The 19,918-nt window shown below is 41.1% G+C and overlaps 1 protein-coding gene across 1 annotated transcript; it reads right to left on the bottom strand.

The window, feature by feature from the left end:
• Positions 1–9,200: 9,200 nt before the first annotated feature.
• wnt11 (wingless-type MMTV integration site family, member 11) lies at positions 9,201–19,313 on the bottom strand. The gene is made up of 6 exons (XM_051401306.1): positions 18,969–19,313; positions 17,053–17,244; positions 15,034–15,278; positions 13,115–13,392; positions 12,665–12,957; positions 9,201–10,405 (listed from the first exon to the last, which is right to left on the bottom strand). Exons 2-6 carry the CDS (start codon positions 17,133–17,135, stop codon positions 10,231–10,233), a joined length of 1,074 nt encoding a protein of 357 aa, XP_051257266.1. The 5' UTR covers positions 17,136–17,244; positions 18,969–19,313; the 3' UTR covers positions 9,201–10,230.
• Positions 19,314–19,918: the final 605 nt, after the last annotated feature.

The following is a 19,918-nucleotide window of genomic DNA, read 5'->3' as shown; positions in this document are numbered from 1 at the left end:
CAAGCTGGACAATCACATACATAGACCTCAACTGAGAGACTTGAGACAGCGTTGATCAGCTATCTCAGAACCATTCTACACAGCAGATGGTTATTGTATTGTCTTTGTTTGTTCCTAAGACTTTGGTGGTGACAGGGAGAGAAAAGGCTTCCTTAATCATTTACTTGGCATTGGATAAACATTAAATTCGACTCCAATGCTGCACCGTGCTGATTGGCCTGTTGTGGAAATTGAATTCTGTTCGATGTTATTGTCATTCTACTGTGAAACAGTGTGGGGGTCACACTGCTCTCTAAACAACAGCAGCAAGAAGCAAGGAAGGACAATACAAAACACTACAATGGATTTTTTTTAACAGCTTAGTGATTACATAATAAAACAAAGTTATAGCTTAGATATGATATATAGATTTACATCTTACTGACATGCATGTCTAACAGTGAGATGTCTACCTATATGTTTATTGACATCTACACAGTACAGTGCACAGTATATTTTACACCAAAACAATACGAATTCTGTTGTTGGTCTCAGAATTAGCTGCATAAGTTATTTTGTTGGTTAACGGGCAAGCTCAGGTCACTCACACACACTCACAAATGCGCACGCACAGCTTCATAATACAAACATGAACCCGACAAACAAGACCACTCCTGTCAGTCTACAGCTGCGCCCCTCCACAAAGTCACACAAGGCCCTGAAAGGACAAATGTTTGTTTCCCTCTGCAGAATTAATGAGGGCATCAGTTCCTGCCACCTCCGCTCTCTTGCACCGACAGACTGCGCCCAGCTCCCGCTCTGCCTGGGATCGAAAGCGAGAAGTAAATATTAGGACTTGACTATTTAGAAAGACTTGGAAATGTGCAGCCCACAGCAGGGCCATGAGAGGGGCAGCAGGAGAAATGAGGAGTGAGTGGGTCCACTGGCAGAACATCTGAAATCTGCTCCCCAGCAGGATGTGACAGAGATGTGCGCTAATTGCTTTAACCCTTCACACTTACTTGCTCCTTGTTATTGGCCTCCAGCTATTCCCTCTTCAAATACAGATTCATCTCCCCTCACCTACATACACACTACATTAGTTTCATTTTAATAAGAGTGTAACTGGGCAACTCTGAGAGCAGACCAGTGGAAAAAAAATGTTTGGTAAGCAGCCAGCTCAGACATTTAGTTAGTCTTAAAATAATTTGCAGTTTTGTTGTTTTTTTAGTGCAACCGTACAGGACAAATCTCCAGTTGCAGAGTAGCTTACTGAGTGTGTGAATTAGGATAGCCTGCACGTGAACTCATTCTCTGAAAAAAAAAAGGAACTAAATCATCTCTGCTAATAAGAGCATATCATGTAAGAAAAGCCATGTTTAGACCTGGCTAGCTTCTTGTATCCAGATAACAGTATTCACATTATCTCAGAGATTAGCATGCAGCTCTTCAACATATGTCTGTCCCCACCAAGAAAATATGGACCTCACCTCCACAATGTTGCTTAATTACTGGTTTAAAGTAAATCACTGGACTCCATGTTTTTGTCGACCAGGAATGTTATTGTGCATTTTCTCTTTCCTTTCTTGTAAAAGTCCACTGTTGTCTATTGATATGGACTTTAGTCACGCTTTTGATTCAGTGTTTTGGCAGCATATCCCTACTCAGACAGATGACATATGTGTGTCTAATTTGGCCAGGAAATATTTTATGCATTCACATCACACTAACAATGTAGTGTCCGTGACCACCTCCATGTGCGGTTTGTGTGATCAGATTCTCAATGCATCTTGAATGTGTTTACACCTGTATTTTTAGCTGGGTGGTTGTCACTGAAGCACCAGAAACAGACTTTCATGCAAGATCTGAACAGGCCCACCCAAACGGTCATAAAGCTATTTGTACACTTTTTAAGAAGAGCATTTCCAGGAGACTGTACGACCACACACTGATCATATGTGCTTTGGGAGAGGGGATTTGGATGAAGCAGGTTTGTAGGGAGAAGCAGGGTGTATCTGCGAGTGGAGGAGCTAAGACTGAATGTAGCAATAGTGACTGCTCCCCTCTTGGCTCCATCAGCGTGTAGATTTAACAGCCCAGCTGAGGGTTGAATCCATTCCAGCTCTAATAGAGGCCAGTAAATCAGGCTGGCGTCAGGCTGCAGGTATAATATAGTGGACCTGTGGCCTAGAGGCTGAGGTCTCTGGGTCAGAGACAGCACAGCGGATGGGTGTCTGCACCATCATCCCTCTTCAGAGCTCCACCGAAAGCTCCAAAAGCCAAAGAAGAAGTCAAATGTAGTTTCACTAGACACTCTCCTTCTGTGAAAAAAAGAACACACACAGAAACTTTCCCCTGAAAATTGGTAAAATACTGGTAATTACAAAGAGTTACAAATGACCTTTAAAAATACATACAAGTAAATAAATTTTCATTTCCTTGTTTTTCAATCCAGCTTTTGTTGCTAAATTGTAGGACAATTCTGGTTATTACAACTTTGATCACAGGGGACTCAACAAGATCTTGCATAGTGTTTTATGACCCGCTAGAATAGATCTGACCAATCTACCTGGTGAGGGAAATGTTATCACAACAGATACACATGTTAAGGTGAAGTGTAACTAAGTACATGTACACTTTATTTATATGAATTCAAAAATAATTTCCAGTTAATAAAAATGTATAGTTCTACTCCACTACATTTGTCTGACAAGCTTTAGTTACTTTACAGTTTACAATTTTTCATACCCTTCCTGTCCAATGAAAATCATGTATCTTCAAATGTGTTTATTTAGAAAATTTGTGATAAATTGAAGGATCAAGTGTTCCTTTATGGGTTGAGAAAAGGATCCTACTTCTTAAGCTAGTTGGAAAATGCATTGTCACAAAGCTAAAACCAGGGCTGTTTTTCTGAGCTCATGAAAAATTGATTCTTTAGAGATACGTGGTTCTCGCAGGACAGAAATGCTACGAACATGATGGTTTTATCGAATATGATGCATTGCTGCAGATTAAACTACCCAACAGAATATAAAGTAATTGAGTAAAATGACAAAAGTAAATGAGCTCAACCTTTAACAACTACAGCAGTAAAAAGCAACATACACAATTATGAAGCAATTAGTGTTTTACCAGTAGGAACAGGGTAAACATTCCTGTACAATTAATACTTTTACTTTTCATACTTTAAGTACATTTTATTGATAACACTTTAACTTGAGTAAGGTTCTGAATTCAGGACTTTTACAGTACACACTGTACAGTGTATTGATACTTTTACTTAGGTAAAGTATCTGAATACTTGTACCACTTGTAACAACTTGTAACAACTTGACAAAAAACTGAGTAAATACAAATACATTTTAAGTAAACTTAACAAGTGGATAGAAAATAAACCCTGAAACTATTAGTTACATTAATCAGTTTCCTAGATTTTTTAAAAGTAAGATTAACATATCAGATTTTACAGTAAAAATGTACTAGAAAAACAATATATATATATGTTGTAATAATTTGATAATATTATAAAATTTAGATACATTAATTTAACCTTTTCATTTTAAGCATTACAAGTTTTAAATAGTGTATCGCTCTTTTTGTTCCTTTAAGGGAATTATGTAGGGTGGGAAACAATGAATGCTTTTTTGACAACATCATTTTTGACAACAAAATAGAAACTGCTCTACATCAGCACTAAATATCAGCCAAGATATGTCTTTGCTGATTTGGCCTTTCAAAATTGGTGGAGCCCCAAATATCTTAGCACCTGTTTCAGTAGCAGGCTATTGATGATTGATGGTGGCACATAGTTTCCAGTTGGGTATTCTTAAATCGAAATGACTTTTTTCCCATGGGGTGTGTCACCAATCAGACAATTCACAAATCAAATCGCTGCTGCAAACAGTGCTAATCACACATAATGGCTTTGCTGGCTGCCCGTCCCACTCAGCCTTTTTGCCAAATAAATGGTATTACCTCATTCAGGCTGAGAAACGTGGAACCAATTAAAGAGAGGGGGTAATCTGGCTACCATTCAAAATTACCCTATGTTAAAAATGGAGAGAGATTGAAACAAGTATGCGCGTGTATAAAGTTGCTTCCCTCCACATCCGCTGCTTTTTCTTCCTATAAAAAATGATTCTTTTAAATAAGAGCTTTAGTTGAAAGTTTTGCGAGGGCAAAAGATTGATTTACTGTGATGCGCTTGAGTTGCAGCAAGAGAAGAAATGTCAGAATTTTATGCCTCAGCCATTCATTTGGACAACTTGAGAGAAAAGCGGCATTTAACCAGATCTGGGGGGATTTGAGCCGTGCACTGAGCTCATATGGTCTATCTGCATTAAGCCAAAGCTGTGTGTATTTTTCAGCCACTCAACAACTGTGGCTGTCAAAGGAAGTGGAGGAGCAATTTTAGGCCTGAGCTTGTCCTCGTGTTCCAGTGTTCAACCTGAGTTGTCTGGGTTAACAAAATACTGAAACAAAGCTCCACAGAGATCAGCAGCCTGTTGAATTGACTGGCGCAAAAGAATTATTCTTACAATACAACCTTTGGGCCACAGTCACAATGAGAGTTGAATATTTGTCAGAAATAAACAGGACCCACATCTGTTCTCAATATATCAATATATATGACAAACAAATGAAAAAGTCCTTTTCCAACAATATCCACTTGTGCATTTATCTTATAAAACTGGACACTGAAACAAAGGAATGCATGAGCTGCACTGCGCTTCAAAAGAACATCCACAAATCAATAGTTATACCAAATGTTTCCAGATTTTTGTCTTATTTAACAATGAACTCATAAAATCTGTTCCTCAGTTCATAGACATATTAAAACTAGAATAAATCAATTAACAATAAACATGTGTGACACATAAGAAGATACTGTACGTCTGGCAAATGCATCTAAAAAAAACAAAAGATGTAATTGACTTCATCAATTAACAGATGGAAAAGTAATGTATGTATTATTGATTATACTAATACTACTGATGTCTTAACATCACCTCTTGGTTCTTATGTTTTCTTTTATATCCTGCCATTTTTTCATATCTGTCATTAGCCACATTCCTTTAATGTGTTTGCATGACAGCTGACTGTTAGATAGGGATGTTACCAAGGAAAGAAATACTTGATGCAGGGTGATGAAATGCAAAGGCAATTGGCCTGACTGCTGCTTTGACTGATCTGTGGTCGGTGTGGGGGGCCGGGCTGCTTCATTTATCAGATCATCATGGCTGATCTTAATGCCTCTGGCTAGGTGTGTGTTTTTCCTCATTGGTCTTCTAACTCTGGTCTTAAACAGCGGCAGGTTTCATGTCAGAAGTGGCTAAAACAGTCTCTGTCAGATATGGCTGACTTCTCAGAACACACACACATCAGTTGAAAACTCTCTGTGACTGAAGTCATCTTTACATTTGTGACCCTGAGATCTCTCCTTGAATTATATGCTGAGGTTTACATAGTTTAACTCAGCCAGACACTGGGTAAACATGGCGGTGTTTCAGTGATCTTCATGTGAATAAAGCCGTGCCGCTACCCTCTTTAACCCCTCTCAGTAATGTTAGTTAGTTAGCTGTTTTTTTCTCTGGGTTTGTTGACTCCTCGACTGAGGGCGCAGCCCGCTCTGTCGGCCCCCCGGCCAGATTTACTGTGATTACACGGATCAGTGTTTACTTTTCCCAGCGTACTTAGCCCGCTGTTTCTTTTATTCATATTAATTCAGTCTCGCTCTTTCTCTCCCCACGGTTCTTTTCATCCATCCTTCCTCTGATAGCTTATACTGAGGGGGGTCCAGATAGGCTCTGATTCACTGCATGTTGAGACTACGGAAGTATTAATTTATCGGTTTAATGTCGAGTTTAGTCTGAAGATGAACAAATTTGTTTTTACCCCAAACAACGTAGCATGTGGTTTAACTTCATTTACTTTTATGGAGGGTGTATAACTCAAAAACTGAAAATAAGTTTCTTTGATTCAGTTTCACAGAGTTTTAAAACACTTCAGAAAAAAATGTGATAGAAATATTTTAATGTAAATAGGTACACTGAAGGAATCATTAAAATCTTGGTGTTAGAGTTTAGCACTAAAATATGAGTTAGATTTACGTGCCTATATATGGCCAAGCTGTTCACTGACCCTCATTACATGCATACTATATTGATTTGTGTGCTGTATTAAATTACAGGCTTATTTCGATTACTTTGAGAAATTCACCGTGGCTCATAACTGAAAAACTAAAATATGCACTATAGCTCAGCTTCTGTCTGTCATGTCTGACCATAGTGGTTGTAAAAATGAAAAGGTTATACTATTTAAACTGTAATATAGGTTTCATGTTTATTATTTGTATCCCTGCTTTCACAGGGGTTAGTCTTACTCAAATGAAAAAAAAATATTTACAGTAAATATAAGTGATTTGCCAATTGTTTATTGTTGTTGCTACTAATACTGCTGTTCCAGGGTCCGTTTTCTGTATTATATCATCAGAAAAAGTAGTAGAATGATTTCAAATAAAGGTAAAGTGTGGCTTGGTTCGATTGTTTTGTTTCTAAACGTAACACAAAACAAATCGCAGAAAACGCATACAAGATAATAAAATTGAAGGGCGACACAGGATAAAAGCATTAAAGGTTTTATTTCCACAATGAAATCTTTATTTGTATTCACAGAGAGCCAACTTTGGCCAAATTAGTTTCCGACTAAACACCTTAAACTTCTGTGTCACTATCTGCTCCTCAGCCATCCGCTGGTTTATCTGGAAAGGTGCATGCTTTGTATGATTTGCTATCTCCCAGCAACATGCCTGAGGACACACACACACACACACACACACACAAAACACACAAACAAAAAATGGCCTTTAACAGCACATACTGCTGGGTTCCTATTTAAAGGCTGGAGGCTGGAGGGTGGGGGTGGGGTCCACAAAAGTCCATTTACAGTACGGGTCAGTACATCTGAAAGCCTTTACCACTCCAGCCAAATTCTTTGTCTCTCTCATTCACAGCTAGTTATCTAGACCGCAGGCTTCACAAAGGCAATTGGTACTATATTGTCCAGGCTGACATTAACCCCTGATATTTTCACTGCTCTCCATTAAAGTCCTCTTTTCCTTCTCTATTACCAGGCGATTCCCACCGAGCAAGGGGGTCACACCAACCATGGAGAGATACTTAGATACTTTGTGACAAAGACAGAAAGAAAGAAAAGAACCAGAAACTGTAGCGGCGATTAGTTCCGTTTTTTTGTCGTCTTTACTTTTGTTTTGTTTTCCTCTTGGACACAAAGGTCTTTAACGGCCCGGATGAGGGCCGCACTTAAGCTGCTTTTCACCTGATCCCCGCCAAAATGGCAACCCATTCAAGTCCCATTTTCCACACAGTCAGTCTTCCGTTCCACCACAGTTTGTGTTGACAGACAAATGGAAGAATGTGGAGCAAATTAATGTTAACAACAGGTTCATATTGTTAGCACTTTCAGGCCTTGCATGAAATGTTGTTTTATTGTCCAAGGAGAGATATTTCAGAAGGGTTAGACTGAGGTCAGCTGAATAGTTGCACGTCTTAATGATAACAATGGTTGTTCAGTGGGTCAGCATTTCCAGACTAAACCAGGTCTGACTTCAGGCCCTATCTAATCTTAAGAGACCCGATGAAACTATTCCATGGTATTGGAGTGTGACAATGAACTATACACTTGGTTTTAACATTTACATGAACACAGTTTTGTAAATGAAGTAAATTAGAGGTATTAAAGGTATCTCTCAAAAGTAATGTTGAGACATATCAGGGGTCTTAGCACGGTACTTTACAGGGTCAAGAGTTCAGCTGATTGCCTCATTGTCAGCACTTTTTCAAAGGTGCTTCAACCATTCCAGAGAGTATTAGACAAGAAAATTAATACATTTAAAAAATGTTTTTTTGTGGCATATTTACCAAATGTGTTAAGAGGAACATCGAAGCACCTTGGATATACTCAGGCACACAAACATGATTTTGGTTTCATTAGCAATTTTTCACCCACTGGTATTCCTCTGACTATGGCTAAGCCACCTGTACTTGAGGACAGTGTACAAGTCCTCCGTCAGCATGTGAGGCTTCACATTTCTGTTGCAGTGAACCCAGTGACAGACAGCAGTGGGTGGACTCACACATACACACAGCCTATTCTCTCCAACTACCAGGCTGAGGAATGCCAGTGACTGAATAGTCCTTGAGGCAGTCGACTGACAGGCCTGTGTGCAGACAGAGCAGACCCCCGCTCACCTGCACGCAGCAGATCTTCCATGCCCCCAAACCAAAAGGATACAGTGCACTGCGTCCGTCCACACTGCCTGTTTCTGCTTTTACACTTTTAGACTGATCCAGTCTTTATATATATATATGTAAGACTTCTTAGAGTTCATTGTTCAGTGACTCCCCTCAGTTGTACCATGTACCTTTGGCTCTATGTGGGAACATTAGAGGTTTGTGTATCCTGGGTCTTGGCTTTGGATCAGGAGTCACATTTCTTCTCATGACCTGAGATGTACCTAATCAACTCTTCTTATGTTGGTATCCAAAAATAAAATGAAATGGACAGCTGTGAAACGAGTCCAGCATCATGAAATGGCCACTATCATCTTAATGACTGGTGATAATATCCCCCTCAGCCTTGTTTTTCCAGAGTATGTGGAGCTGTTTTGGCAGATTCTGTGTGCGTCCACAGGCTAGGGTCAAGAGGTGTTACAGCTTCAGTGAGTGTGCAGCTTGTGCAGGCTGGTGCTGTGGTGTATCATGTGAGCTCACAGCATGGGCCCTATATCTTCCACAGCTATTTCCGTCAGTGTAAAATCATGAGAACCACTTTAACCAACACAAGGCTGGCCAGAGGGTCATATCTTGGCTCGACGCAGCACCAAGTATGTTCCCTTTGACAGGCCAATAGTCTGGCTACATATCATCAAACTTCAAACTATCAACCTTTCTGTCTTTTTTTTATTTGATATTTGTCCATTGGAGCTCTCACTCTCAGACAGATGAGTGTTTGAGTGTTAAAGCCGTGATAGGAGTGACAAAAATCCCTTTGTAATGGCCTTTGTGAGGAGGTGGAATGTCCAAACAAACACTTTCCCAGGGTTTGGGTAATTCAGAGAGCAATCCCAATAGGCTGTCAGGTTGAACCCTGCAACTCATTACTGACTGCTGAGCTGATTTACAATCACACTGTGCTATAAGTTGTGGTAAACTGTTATTTTATAACACTTGGATTTGCAGTGAATTACAGTAAATGTTGCTAGTTTAAAAATAATTAGGCTTGGAGGTTATGAGTTTGTCTTTGCCAATATTTTGTAAAATGAGCTACACAGTGTATCATTAGAAGTGCAGTTCATAGAGAAAGACATGCAATTTTCATGTAAAGATGATGGTGAAGATCATTTAATTATTTTATAAATACTTCTTTCTTTATTTCAGTATACAAAATAACAGTATGTACATCCACACAAAAGTGGTTTACAAAATCCATGAGTTCAGCTCATTAAAAATAGCTCATGAAAAATAGAATATATTTTGAACTGCATATCAGACATAAAGGAGATAATGCACCAATTTACAAAGTCCTTAATGCTCTTCTCTCAATCCACAGGGATGCAGGATATGTCAAGATCCACACAGGACATGTTAGTGAGAGTCAAAACGTCATCCACAAAAATGTTCCATGGTTGAAAAGTACTTGAAATTCCCTTTGTGTTCCCTTCTCCTCTATTGTCCATCACCGCAGAGGAAAAACAGTACCTAGAAAAGTACCACATGGATCCATCAGAACCATTCGATTTCCATGGAATGAAGCCAACCGTATGTCTCTGTCCCTCTCCTCCAGCATAAAATCCAATATTATTTCTTTTTTACTAGAGATATAATAAAATAGACTTTCAGTATCCCTGTTAGGGGGATTTATAATCATTAACAAGAAAAAGGAAACACCCAGGAGGACGGCGGTCTTCACGTAAACCGGCGCTGTCGCCACACTCTCCACATCCATGTTTCTGAAGCGAAAAAGCTGAGAAGCCCAATTGGCAGTGTGGAGATTTGATACAAAAATGATACTGACACAAGAATAGACCATTTTCTCCTTGAGATACACATGCTAAAGCTTAAGACAAAAGTAAGCCTTCTTGGTACTGTAGTGCTTTGGTTAATCTGTAGCCTCGGATGGCTGGGTACGAGTAGAGGACTGCTGGTGGGGACTGCCGTCGTCGGCACAGACTCATTTACAGACGTATCTCTCCACAATCCGCTCACACTTCTTGCAGGTTACGTAGCAGCACCAGTGGTACTTGCAGTGGCAGCGCTCCACTAGCTTCTCTGTGTACGGGTTGTAGCCACGGCCGCAGCACATCAGGTCACAGCTGTCACTGCCGAGGGAGGTTTTGTTGCACTGCCTGAAATAAGCATAGACAAAAAAAAGAAAATATTAAATGAGTATTTTATTTTGTGTTGCAAATGAATATATATTTGCTTCAACAAGTACAGGGAGGCAACGTTTGGACTGAACAGCCAGCAATGAAAGGAGTCTTGTTTCCTGCCTTAGACATTAGACAAGGTTACAGCTTCATTCTTAAATATTTTGTACAATCTCACGGCCAGGGAAGAGCCCACAATAGTCCTTTAAAAGTGCCTGACCGACCGTTGTGACTTAACCTTTTGTGCAGTCTTTCTTCCAAACTTTTTTTTCCCTTTCATTTTCTTTTTGTTTTGTCGTCTTTAGGCAGTGGATGCTCAGCCTCTCATTTCAGAAGCCTAAGGCGTCTTGAATGAGCAGAGAATAGCCCTGCCGTAAATCACACTGAATACACAGGGCTGCCCTCCCTTTCTTTGGCTTGCCCTCCCCACATAATTGCATTGTTTTATGATGGCAGAGTGTTAATGACCAGCATGGTGAGGGACACACTGGGCTGATGGCTGCTGTGGGAGTGAAGGAGGAGGAGGAGGAGGAGGAGGAGGGACAAGACTCATTGAGAGTGTAAGACAGGTTTATTACATTGGTGGGAGCTGGGAAACAGACAGAAATCCCCACTTAGTTATGTTTTGTCAGGAGCAAGATCTCATTATATTATTGGTGTCCTGTACATTCTGTAGTTCACATCTGCTGGTTTTAGCAGAAGCACAATAATGTAATTTAAGACTAAAGCACGAGCTTCATTAGCGTGCCTCAACCCAGGGCCATGACACATTTTGGCATCAGTGATCACATTAATCCATTAGGAACTGCTGCTAAAATTGACTTTCCCTGTCCCAGATTATCTTGTTGGTCCAAAACACTGACTTTAGAAAGGGTTTCTACTGCTGTAAGGTCTTGTGATTGGGTCAGTGCTAACATTGTAGAAAGGAGCAGGGTCAATTCAAGTGTAAAACCTGATAAAAGCCTCTCCTCAAGTGACTACCGGTGAGTGAGAAATCAAAGCAGAGCTCACAGTATTGCGACTATGTGATCAAGTGTTATGATGTGGGGAAGTCTGAGACTTACTCCAATACAATCGGTCTAGGCACACATGGGAGTAATCAATACCCACGCATGTAAACTGACAGATACACAAACATCAGTGCCACACATCTGTGTAATGACGGCAGCAAAGCGGGTGCCCCATTATTTGGCAAAAGCATTAATGTTGAAGACTGTGTGTGGCTGATGTGTTATCAGGCTACGCATTGGGCACAGTGAGTGTCCTCGACATGAACCAGAGAGTAGAGTGGCCTATGGCTGAGGAACACATGATGTGACAGTCTTGTGATATATGACATTCAAAACATACATCACATGCCGTTTAGTGGAGCTTTTTATCAGTGGCTTACAAAACCATGATTGCTGGCATGTGAATGTGTAAATTACTGCACTTATTCTTATAAAGTGGGGTATGTCTGGTTAAACAAGCTAACAGGTGGTGGGGGGTGGGGTAATGTTGGTAAAATCAAGTCAAGTCAAGCAACCACACTTGAAATTTGCCTCCTGTGCCATGCAACTCAAAACAGAAGAATAAAGCCTGAGATACAATCTGTCTTTCACTGTAACACATTTAAGGAAAATTGGGAAATTCAATAAGCTTGCAAGATAGTGCTGCATATTTGCGCCACATTTCTAGCCAGCCAGATCAAAGCCTGAGTCAGACCTTCAGACAAATGGGCTCCTTGCTGCCCGCTAAGCAGCAGCACAAATCACTCTCCCAACTAAAACACTGGAGCTGAATGGTGTAAATAAACCTTTATCTTTGAGGGGCCAATAACTATTTCCCCATTTGTGTGGCCCTCTCCGATCAATATCAGCTCGAGTGCACTCAGTCCTAAGAATAACCCGCTTTAGTCATTGTTTTAGATAGCAGGACAACGACTCCAGTCACAACGACCTTTTCAGTGACACATGCTCCGACAAGCCACAGACGGAGCACTCTCAGGGGCCGCTGGTTGTTATCAGCCAGCCTGCAAACTAAACGGAGCCATCAGGGAGCACAGCACTTCACTAGAGTCAACATTCTGGATGAGCAGACATTCGGGATGGGTCATTTCTGATTTGTCAGCTGCGTGGGTACATCACTCATGAGTCATGCTAGTAAATCTAGCAACAGAACTATCATTACCACTAAATATCCCCCTGGTTCTCATGCACACTAACAGTCAAACACAACAATGTGACGTGGCAGTCTCACCTGTCCTGTGTGCCAACAGAGCCCTGTTTGTCATTCTTGCTACAGAAGTCTGGGGAGCTCTGCAGGTAGACAAGCTCGTTCTCCCTCACCGGCCTGATGTCAATGTCTTTGGGTACCAGCTGCTTGCGTGTCCCTGTGGGCCGGTGAACCACTTTGGTGGCAGACAGGTACTTTGTCTTCAGGTCCATGGCAATCTCCCTCAGGTCTTGTAGGCCTCTCCAGCAGGTCCTTATAGAGCAGGAGCCGGACACACCATGACATTTACACTTCATCACCAGCGCCTCTTTCAATACCTGGAGGACAGAGGGGGGTTAAATAGTGCTCACTCTTTGTGGGATACAGATAAGATACAGAACAAGCCAGGAATACAAAATGTACACAAATACATTTACAATTTAAACTGTTAAAAAACGTAAGAAATAACTGTTAAAATATGGCCATATTGCTTACTTGTCTCCCGACTTCACTGTTGTGTAGGTGCATCAGTTTGTTGGCATGGGAACCCGCACGCTTCATCTTCATGGGAGCGTCAGAAAACTTTGTGCCCATCATCAAACCGTAATGCAGGTTGTCAGCGCAGCCACCCCAGCGATAGCCGGGCTCTAGGATCTCCGCAGGAATAGGACCACACGAGCAGATCCGCAAATCTCCAGAGGTGCACGCCCGTGCTATGGTGTGGCTGATGGTTGCTGCGGACAAGGCGTAGACAAACGCTGCCTCTCTCGTTCCTGTCAAATAAGATAAGAACATATAAGAAATCCAAATGATATTGGTAAAAAGGAAGACAAAAAAAAGGGTTTTTAGGCCGAGTTAAACTGACAATGCAAACACCAAAGCCATTCAATGATCTTTTTCTCTAGAAGTAAGTCAGTTCATTAGGGCTGTAACCAGAGATTATTTTAATTATCAGTCCTTTTCTCGACCAATCAAGTAATCTTTTGGTCTCCTAAATGTCAGAATATTGTGAACGTTCCTGTCACAATTTCCTGAAGCTTAAGGTGTAACTCAAGTTTCCTATCACACAAGACAAAGACAAAGAACTAGTTGATGTTTGGCCTTTTTGCTTGAAAAATTAATTGACTAATCATTCAGCTCTAGCAGTTATCAGCAGAAAAACACTAGTAGATTCAGAAATTTAAAATATGATATAATATTTACGAAATATACTACCAGTTCAGTGGGAATATTTTGTCTGATTTTGTTAGTGAAGTTTAGTGACATTGGTCTGTTTCTGATAGATTGGATGTCTGCATTCTACACTCTGGTTGTCAGAAGCTGCAAGATTAGACATACTTTTAAGACAGGCAGACTGGCCTACTGTCATTTGTCATAATGTATGTAGCTTGAATTGATGTTGGTTATAATGGATTCCAATAATGACAAGTTAATACAGCAAGTAAAAAAAACTAACCAAAACATCTATAGAAAAGTCTCAAACCACTTCTGCTGTATAATCAACTTCTCCGCTATCCATATGTCCTATTTCTCTGTCAGCTTTCTACTGTCTCAGTGAAAAAACTGAACGTAAGTGCACAAAATGAAACTTTCAAACACAGTCCATCACTGCTCCGGCTGTAATGCAGAGTGAGCACTGATGTGATTGGTGCTGATGTGCATACACGGAAAGCACATATGTTGAAGGCCGGGGAGCAATTGGAAGTAAGGGAAGAAATCTTGTATGACCGTGGGCTGGTTAGATCAAAGCCATCCCTGGACAGAGATGAGCCATTTCCTGTTCAGAGCAGACTGTTCATTTGGCAAATGGCAGCCATGTCCTTTCTGGGGAACGTTGCACACAGCACTTCCCCACCCACAACCCAGCGACTGTCTCTGGCTGACTCAAGGCCCTTTTGGCAATACAAACAGCTCAGTCAGACTGCAACGCAAGTCAGATAATGCTGTGGATTTTGGAAATAACATAATAATAATAAGCCAGTTATTTTATCATACAGAATGTATACATGTGGTGGAGGTGGTGGTGAAAGCTCCCCAGGAATGAAAAGTGTAATAATTTGGCTGGCAGCAAAAAAAAAGTGGAAAGATGAGGCAACATATCATTTTAAAACTAGAAATCACTTTTGAAAAGGACATAATTCTCTATCAGAGCTCTCTCGATAGCAGTCATGTTCATACATACAGACAAATCTACAGTGGCGTCTGAGCACAGACACCATTAAAATGCTGAGGATCATTTCACCAGTTACTATAAACTGAACTGCAATACATGCCGCACTTAATGACCCTGGTTTGAGATATTTATTGAAGGTCAAGCGTGACCATAAACATCAGACTCTTGTGGGTAAAAAAAAAAAAAGTTGGAGCTGCTCTTTGGAAACAACGCTGTCATTCCAAAATGTTTATAACCATACCTCGGTCGAGGTCTGGCCGATACTTCGGGGCATCAACTGGGATGTCAATGGAGGAGCAGTTCCAGCGCATATCAGAAAAGGTCTTCTGGCATGTTTTCTTGACTTCGCGGGCAGCTTGGATAATGGTTTGCATGAGCTCCAGGTTGCTGCGGCACAGCTGAGCTTGGGAGGACACCATGCCGGGCAGCAGCTTACAGTGTTGGGTATGGTTGATGTGTAAAGATGCAGGAGTGTGTGATAGCGCTCTGTAAACACAGACAAGAGGTATTGCTCAGTATGCAGTCAACAAAATAAATTCTCTTAATTGTGGTGGTGATGACAACAATGTGACGATTGCCTAATTACATTTTTTGTTTTATGAGTTGTGAAATTATCACGTTTATGGCAATAACAACGCATGCTGGGAGTTTTAGTTACAGTGGTGTGTTAGCGATTTGAGGTTCTTGTGTACACACATTTCAAGCCTCTGAGACACATCAGCTTTGAACAAACAATTGAAAAATCCAAACAGATAATGCTTCAGGCAGGGAAATATTTTGGCACGCGTTGCAGAAAAGAACTATCTTATCACACGAAAATCCCGAAGGAGAGTCAGCTGCGGATTCATAAAATATAAGTGACATGTTCTTGGCACGGGCATTTTCTTTTGTTAAAGCAAAGAAGAGGCCAAAAAATATAAAAACTCCAGTAAATTCTGATCCACAGTCAGATGAAAAACTACATAGATCCCTCACAATTTGCATTTTCCACCACAGGAAGCGTCGTCCTCTGTGGCCTCAGTTTGACATGAATCATCTGTTTAGAGGCTATTAAAAGGTACACACATTTGATTTAAACTGTTTAAATTTATTGAGGATTAACTTAATAGAAAAACCACAGGCGGAGCAGGTTAGGTCTGATCTCTGCTTAATGTGTCTTGCACTCTGCTGAGAGTTCGTGAGAACCAGGCAGCACCTTGGCCTGTTTTGCATTAGGGGCCAAGGGGCCGCCACTCTGTGCCCAATGATAAGCTGTGACTCCAGTGGGCTCGTGGTAACCCGGCACTCGCAGGTGTTTACAGCTGCATCTGTTTTGCATTGCACCGCTGTGCATTATCAAGACTTCTCGCTTAGATTTAGCACATGCCATCCCAGCCCTGACTGGCACATCTGCTTATGTCTTCCCACTGTGAGCATTACCACCGCTCACTCTGATAAGAAGCCATGGATATTTTTGGTAAAGCCAAAGCGAAAGCTGTGTTTTCACAGTGATCAGACATAAGGCGCAGGGATAAAGCTCAGATAAAGAAATACACAACAGAACACGCAAATTGTGGGTAAAACCCTCACCAAACCATCCACAACATTCAATTGAAACATAAATAAATTCAAAAAATAGCAACTTGGGCATTTTATGGGCTTTCCAAAATTATTGCGAAAATGATTGTTTACTTTTACAGTACCATAAAAACAGTGTGGTGCTCAGTGCGAGCAGTCAACATTTATAGCATCAGTTTCCTTCTACGATGCGCTATTTTACACTGATTGAGGCCTGACTAGACTACACACAGTAAGCAGTGACGTCACTGGCACTGTCTGCGCCACCGCGACGCCTCGCCATCTCTATCTTATTTTCTATTCTTATCTTTGTATTATTATACAGCAGGGGGGACATTTGATCTGAGATCTTGAAACTAAAGTACTGATGGCCTCTCCTTTTACATTTAAGTTAATCAAACAAAGAGGTTTCCACTCATAACCTGAAGAGCTGCCAGCTAATCTACTGTCCCCTTCATCAGATACACATGTACAGAACATTCAGCCTCTCCCCTGATCAGGAGCAACTTAAGGAATGTCGGGGCCCATTTCTAAGCTGCCATGGGCCCTCCACTCCACAAAACACAGAAACATGCAGCAAAGAGCCACACAATACTATGTAACTTCATGACATGATCTATTTTGAAATCGTTTGAATGTAAAGCAGTGTAAAGATGGTGACAGGCCTACAGAATGAGATGGCGGCACTCCGGAGAATACTTACAGCCATTTGATGCCGGAGCAGACCTGAGACAGCAGCAGAGCCGTGAGCACACCAAGAGGCAGGACATGAGAGCTGCTCCTCATGGTTGGACAGTGGCTCCAGTTCACACAGGACACAAATACAAAGGGCTGTTGGGCTTCTTGGCTTAGACTCAAAAGTCAACTCTCATGGCACGGTCTTCTCCTCTAAACCCTGTAATAAATAATGTAAATATTATCAAGGACTTGGCCATGCCACAGTTGTAACATTTTCAGATTTTAGGTATTTTATCGTAGAAGAATACTGTGAAAGTCTTTGTGCGAACTCTGAAACCTTAAAATGTAAAAAACTGATCAAATCTAATAAGAGTAAAATCTGATAAAGCAATGAAAGAATAACCTGTTACAGGAATATTATTTTACTTCTGTCAGCAATCTCAAGTATCACGCACACAGAAAATAATGGAAATGAGCAGAATTGTGCTTTGGAAGAAATACTTTCTAGACAGTTCACTAACACTGCCGAAAGCGTTCAAGCACACTGTAAAGACATTTCATTGTGCCTCAGCCTCTTTCTACATGCAAAGAAACAGCACACGTAATTGCAATGAACTTCAAAACAAAGAAATCTCATTATGTACATTTTCATAAAGGGACTAGTGCTGTATTCTATTTAACTCTATGCTTGTCTACCACCTCTGGTATTTTTGTAATATACAACAATAGAGAGATGAGAGGTAGCTGACTGTTGTAGGCCTATTGAGGATCTCACTGTTTGATGGGATTAAAATGGACGATTTAGGTTGGCATTCAAACAAGGAGGGCCTATTTCCTGGGATTATCGAGCTCTTTGGTTTGTTTTAGGCTACTCTCTGTAATTCAGTTTTGTTTCAGCTCCGCTTCACCACTAAAAATGTGAAGACTTGTGACTGTGAGTGGAGACGGTAGCGGGCCGCCAGCGCGGATGAGCGCAGTAATCTGCGGCGAGCGGCCGGCGCAGCGCATCGGGAGCGTTATCTGAAGCGCTCCGAGCTGGCGATAACACATCTCTTTGAAGAGAGCTTAAAGTGGGCACGTTAAAACAGCAGGTAGCTGATAATGGGCCTTATTAAAGCGGCAGATCCTGCTCGGAGCGCACTGGCCCAGAGGCGTTCGAAACTGAGAGAAATCACTGATATTAATTATTTAAATGAGCCAACTGAAACCGGTGTGTGTTGACCTACTGCTTTTCAGACCCTACCTGTAAGCTCAATGATAAAACATGTAGCTACCATACAGTGCTGCAGATGAATGATCAGGTAGCCTATTAACTGAGCAGTCGCAGTCTCTGTCGGTCGTTTGGCGTCAAATCTGTTTTAAGAAGTCGCGGCCTGACGTGGATTTACTCTTTAAATTTACATTCGGCCAAAGTGGGCTAAAAAGCAGCTTCTGTTTCCCCCCGGGAGATAAGGGCTGATAGCCCCACACACCGTCCGCTGTGTCCCTCATCGAGCCCAGATAAGCTGGGCAGGGCAGTGGGCTATTAATCATATTTCCTACCGATCAGAGGGGATTTTATAACACTAATAATGCTGTTTGCCAGTCTGCCTGTGGAGACTTCATGAGGAGAGATTCTATACATTACTTTAACGACAATAGTCTTAAGAAGCAGGATGCACTGCAGCTGTGGTATTCTTTCACATTTAGGCTAATTAAAATACAACGAATCTTCCAAAACAGTGGAATAAAGGCTGTTAAACACAATTTCCCCCCAGTTTAAACCAATCTGTGTCACAATTCTAAAGCCACTCTTTCAGAAGATGCCTCCGCTACAAAGTGGTGACAAACAAAGCATTCAACTTTATATTCCCTCAGTAAAACGCAGACTTTAGAGCTATCCTCTGCGCACAAACACACTCACCAACTGCGGCACACACAACTACTTCTCCTCCAGCTCACCTTTGCGGCGCTCAGCTCTCAGTGTTCAACAACACAACACAAGGAAGAAAAATCTTCTAATGTCCGCAGGTCGGAATATCCTTTCAGAGTCTGTCCGAGTCGGTATCAGCCGGACGCAGGAGTAAAATCCAGCATGGGGTGGTAGAATAGCTCCGGACAGGTACGCATGGTGTGTATCAGAGCGGTGTCGGTGAGTGTGTGTGTGAGTGTGTGAGTGGGACAGAGAGAGGTTGGAGTGAGTGAGTCTGAGTGGGGGCAGACTCTGCTCTAAAGTACCCCTGCCCTGCTTTGATCTCACTGCTGATGTCAGACCAGCATTAGCATAAGAAAGAAAAGCACGCTGCACCGGGACCGGAGCAGGGCTGCAGTGTAGGTAGTTGGACTGATAGAGTGAAAATACTGTGGAACAGTCCCATAATATTCCCACTGGGAGGGGAAGTGAGTTATAGTGTGTCTGTGATGATGAATAGTCGATATAGTGACCTTATTTTAATGGCATTTTTATAGCTGCTCTGGTATCATACTCCCATAAAAAGTTCTCAAAGGACACTTAGTGACCTTATCATTACCCTTAATAGTAGACAATATTTCCATTTCAATATATGTGTTATATTGCTATAAAATATTAGATTAAATATTTTAAAGCTGGTACAAAAATATAATAAAGTGTCTTAAAATAAGTTTTTGTATTAGAGTAATAGTTCTTGTTCTATTATAGTTTTCTATTATAGTTTTGCGTTCTTCTTAAAAATAGTTGTCTGTCTTTTTACAGGGTGCACTGCTAAAGCAGTAATGATATTATTTGTTATAGAATAATTAAGCTCTATATCAGTTTTAGCACTACAATAATGGCTGTAAATGAAGTAACAAAGGTGATAAAGGGCCACATTGAGAAATTAATGTATTAAGGGATTTTATATTTAATTCACAAGATATATAAAGATACACAG

The sequence above is a fragment of the Dicentrarchus labrax genome, unplaced genomic scaffold (genome assembly GCF_905237075.1).
Source record: "Dicentrarchus labrax unplaced genomic scaffold, dlabrax2021, whole genome shotgun sequence".
Taxonomy (NCBI): domain Eukaryota; kingdom Metazoa; phylum Chordata; class Actinopteri; family Moronidae; genus Dicentrarchus; species Dicentrarchus labrax.
This window is presented reverse-complemented; position numbering and strand designations above follow the sequence as displayed.

What these genes read in the sequence shown, in the direction of transcription:
- wnt11 (XM_051401306.1), bottom strand. Translation starts at nt 17,135, where the DNA reads ATGAGGAGCAGCTCTCATGTCCTGCCTCTTGGTGTGCTCACGGCTCTG. An exon ending in TGCTCCGGCATCAAATGGCT is followed by an intron (nt 15,279 to 17,052) that starts GTAAGTATTCTC and finishes CTGTGTTTACAG; the next exon opens with AGCGCTATCACACACTCCTG. An exon ending in ACAGTGAAGTCGGGAGACAA is followed by an intron (nt 12,958 to 13,114) that starts GTAAGCAATATG and finishes TCTGTCCTCCAG; the next exon opens with GTATTGAAAGAGGCGCTGGT.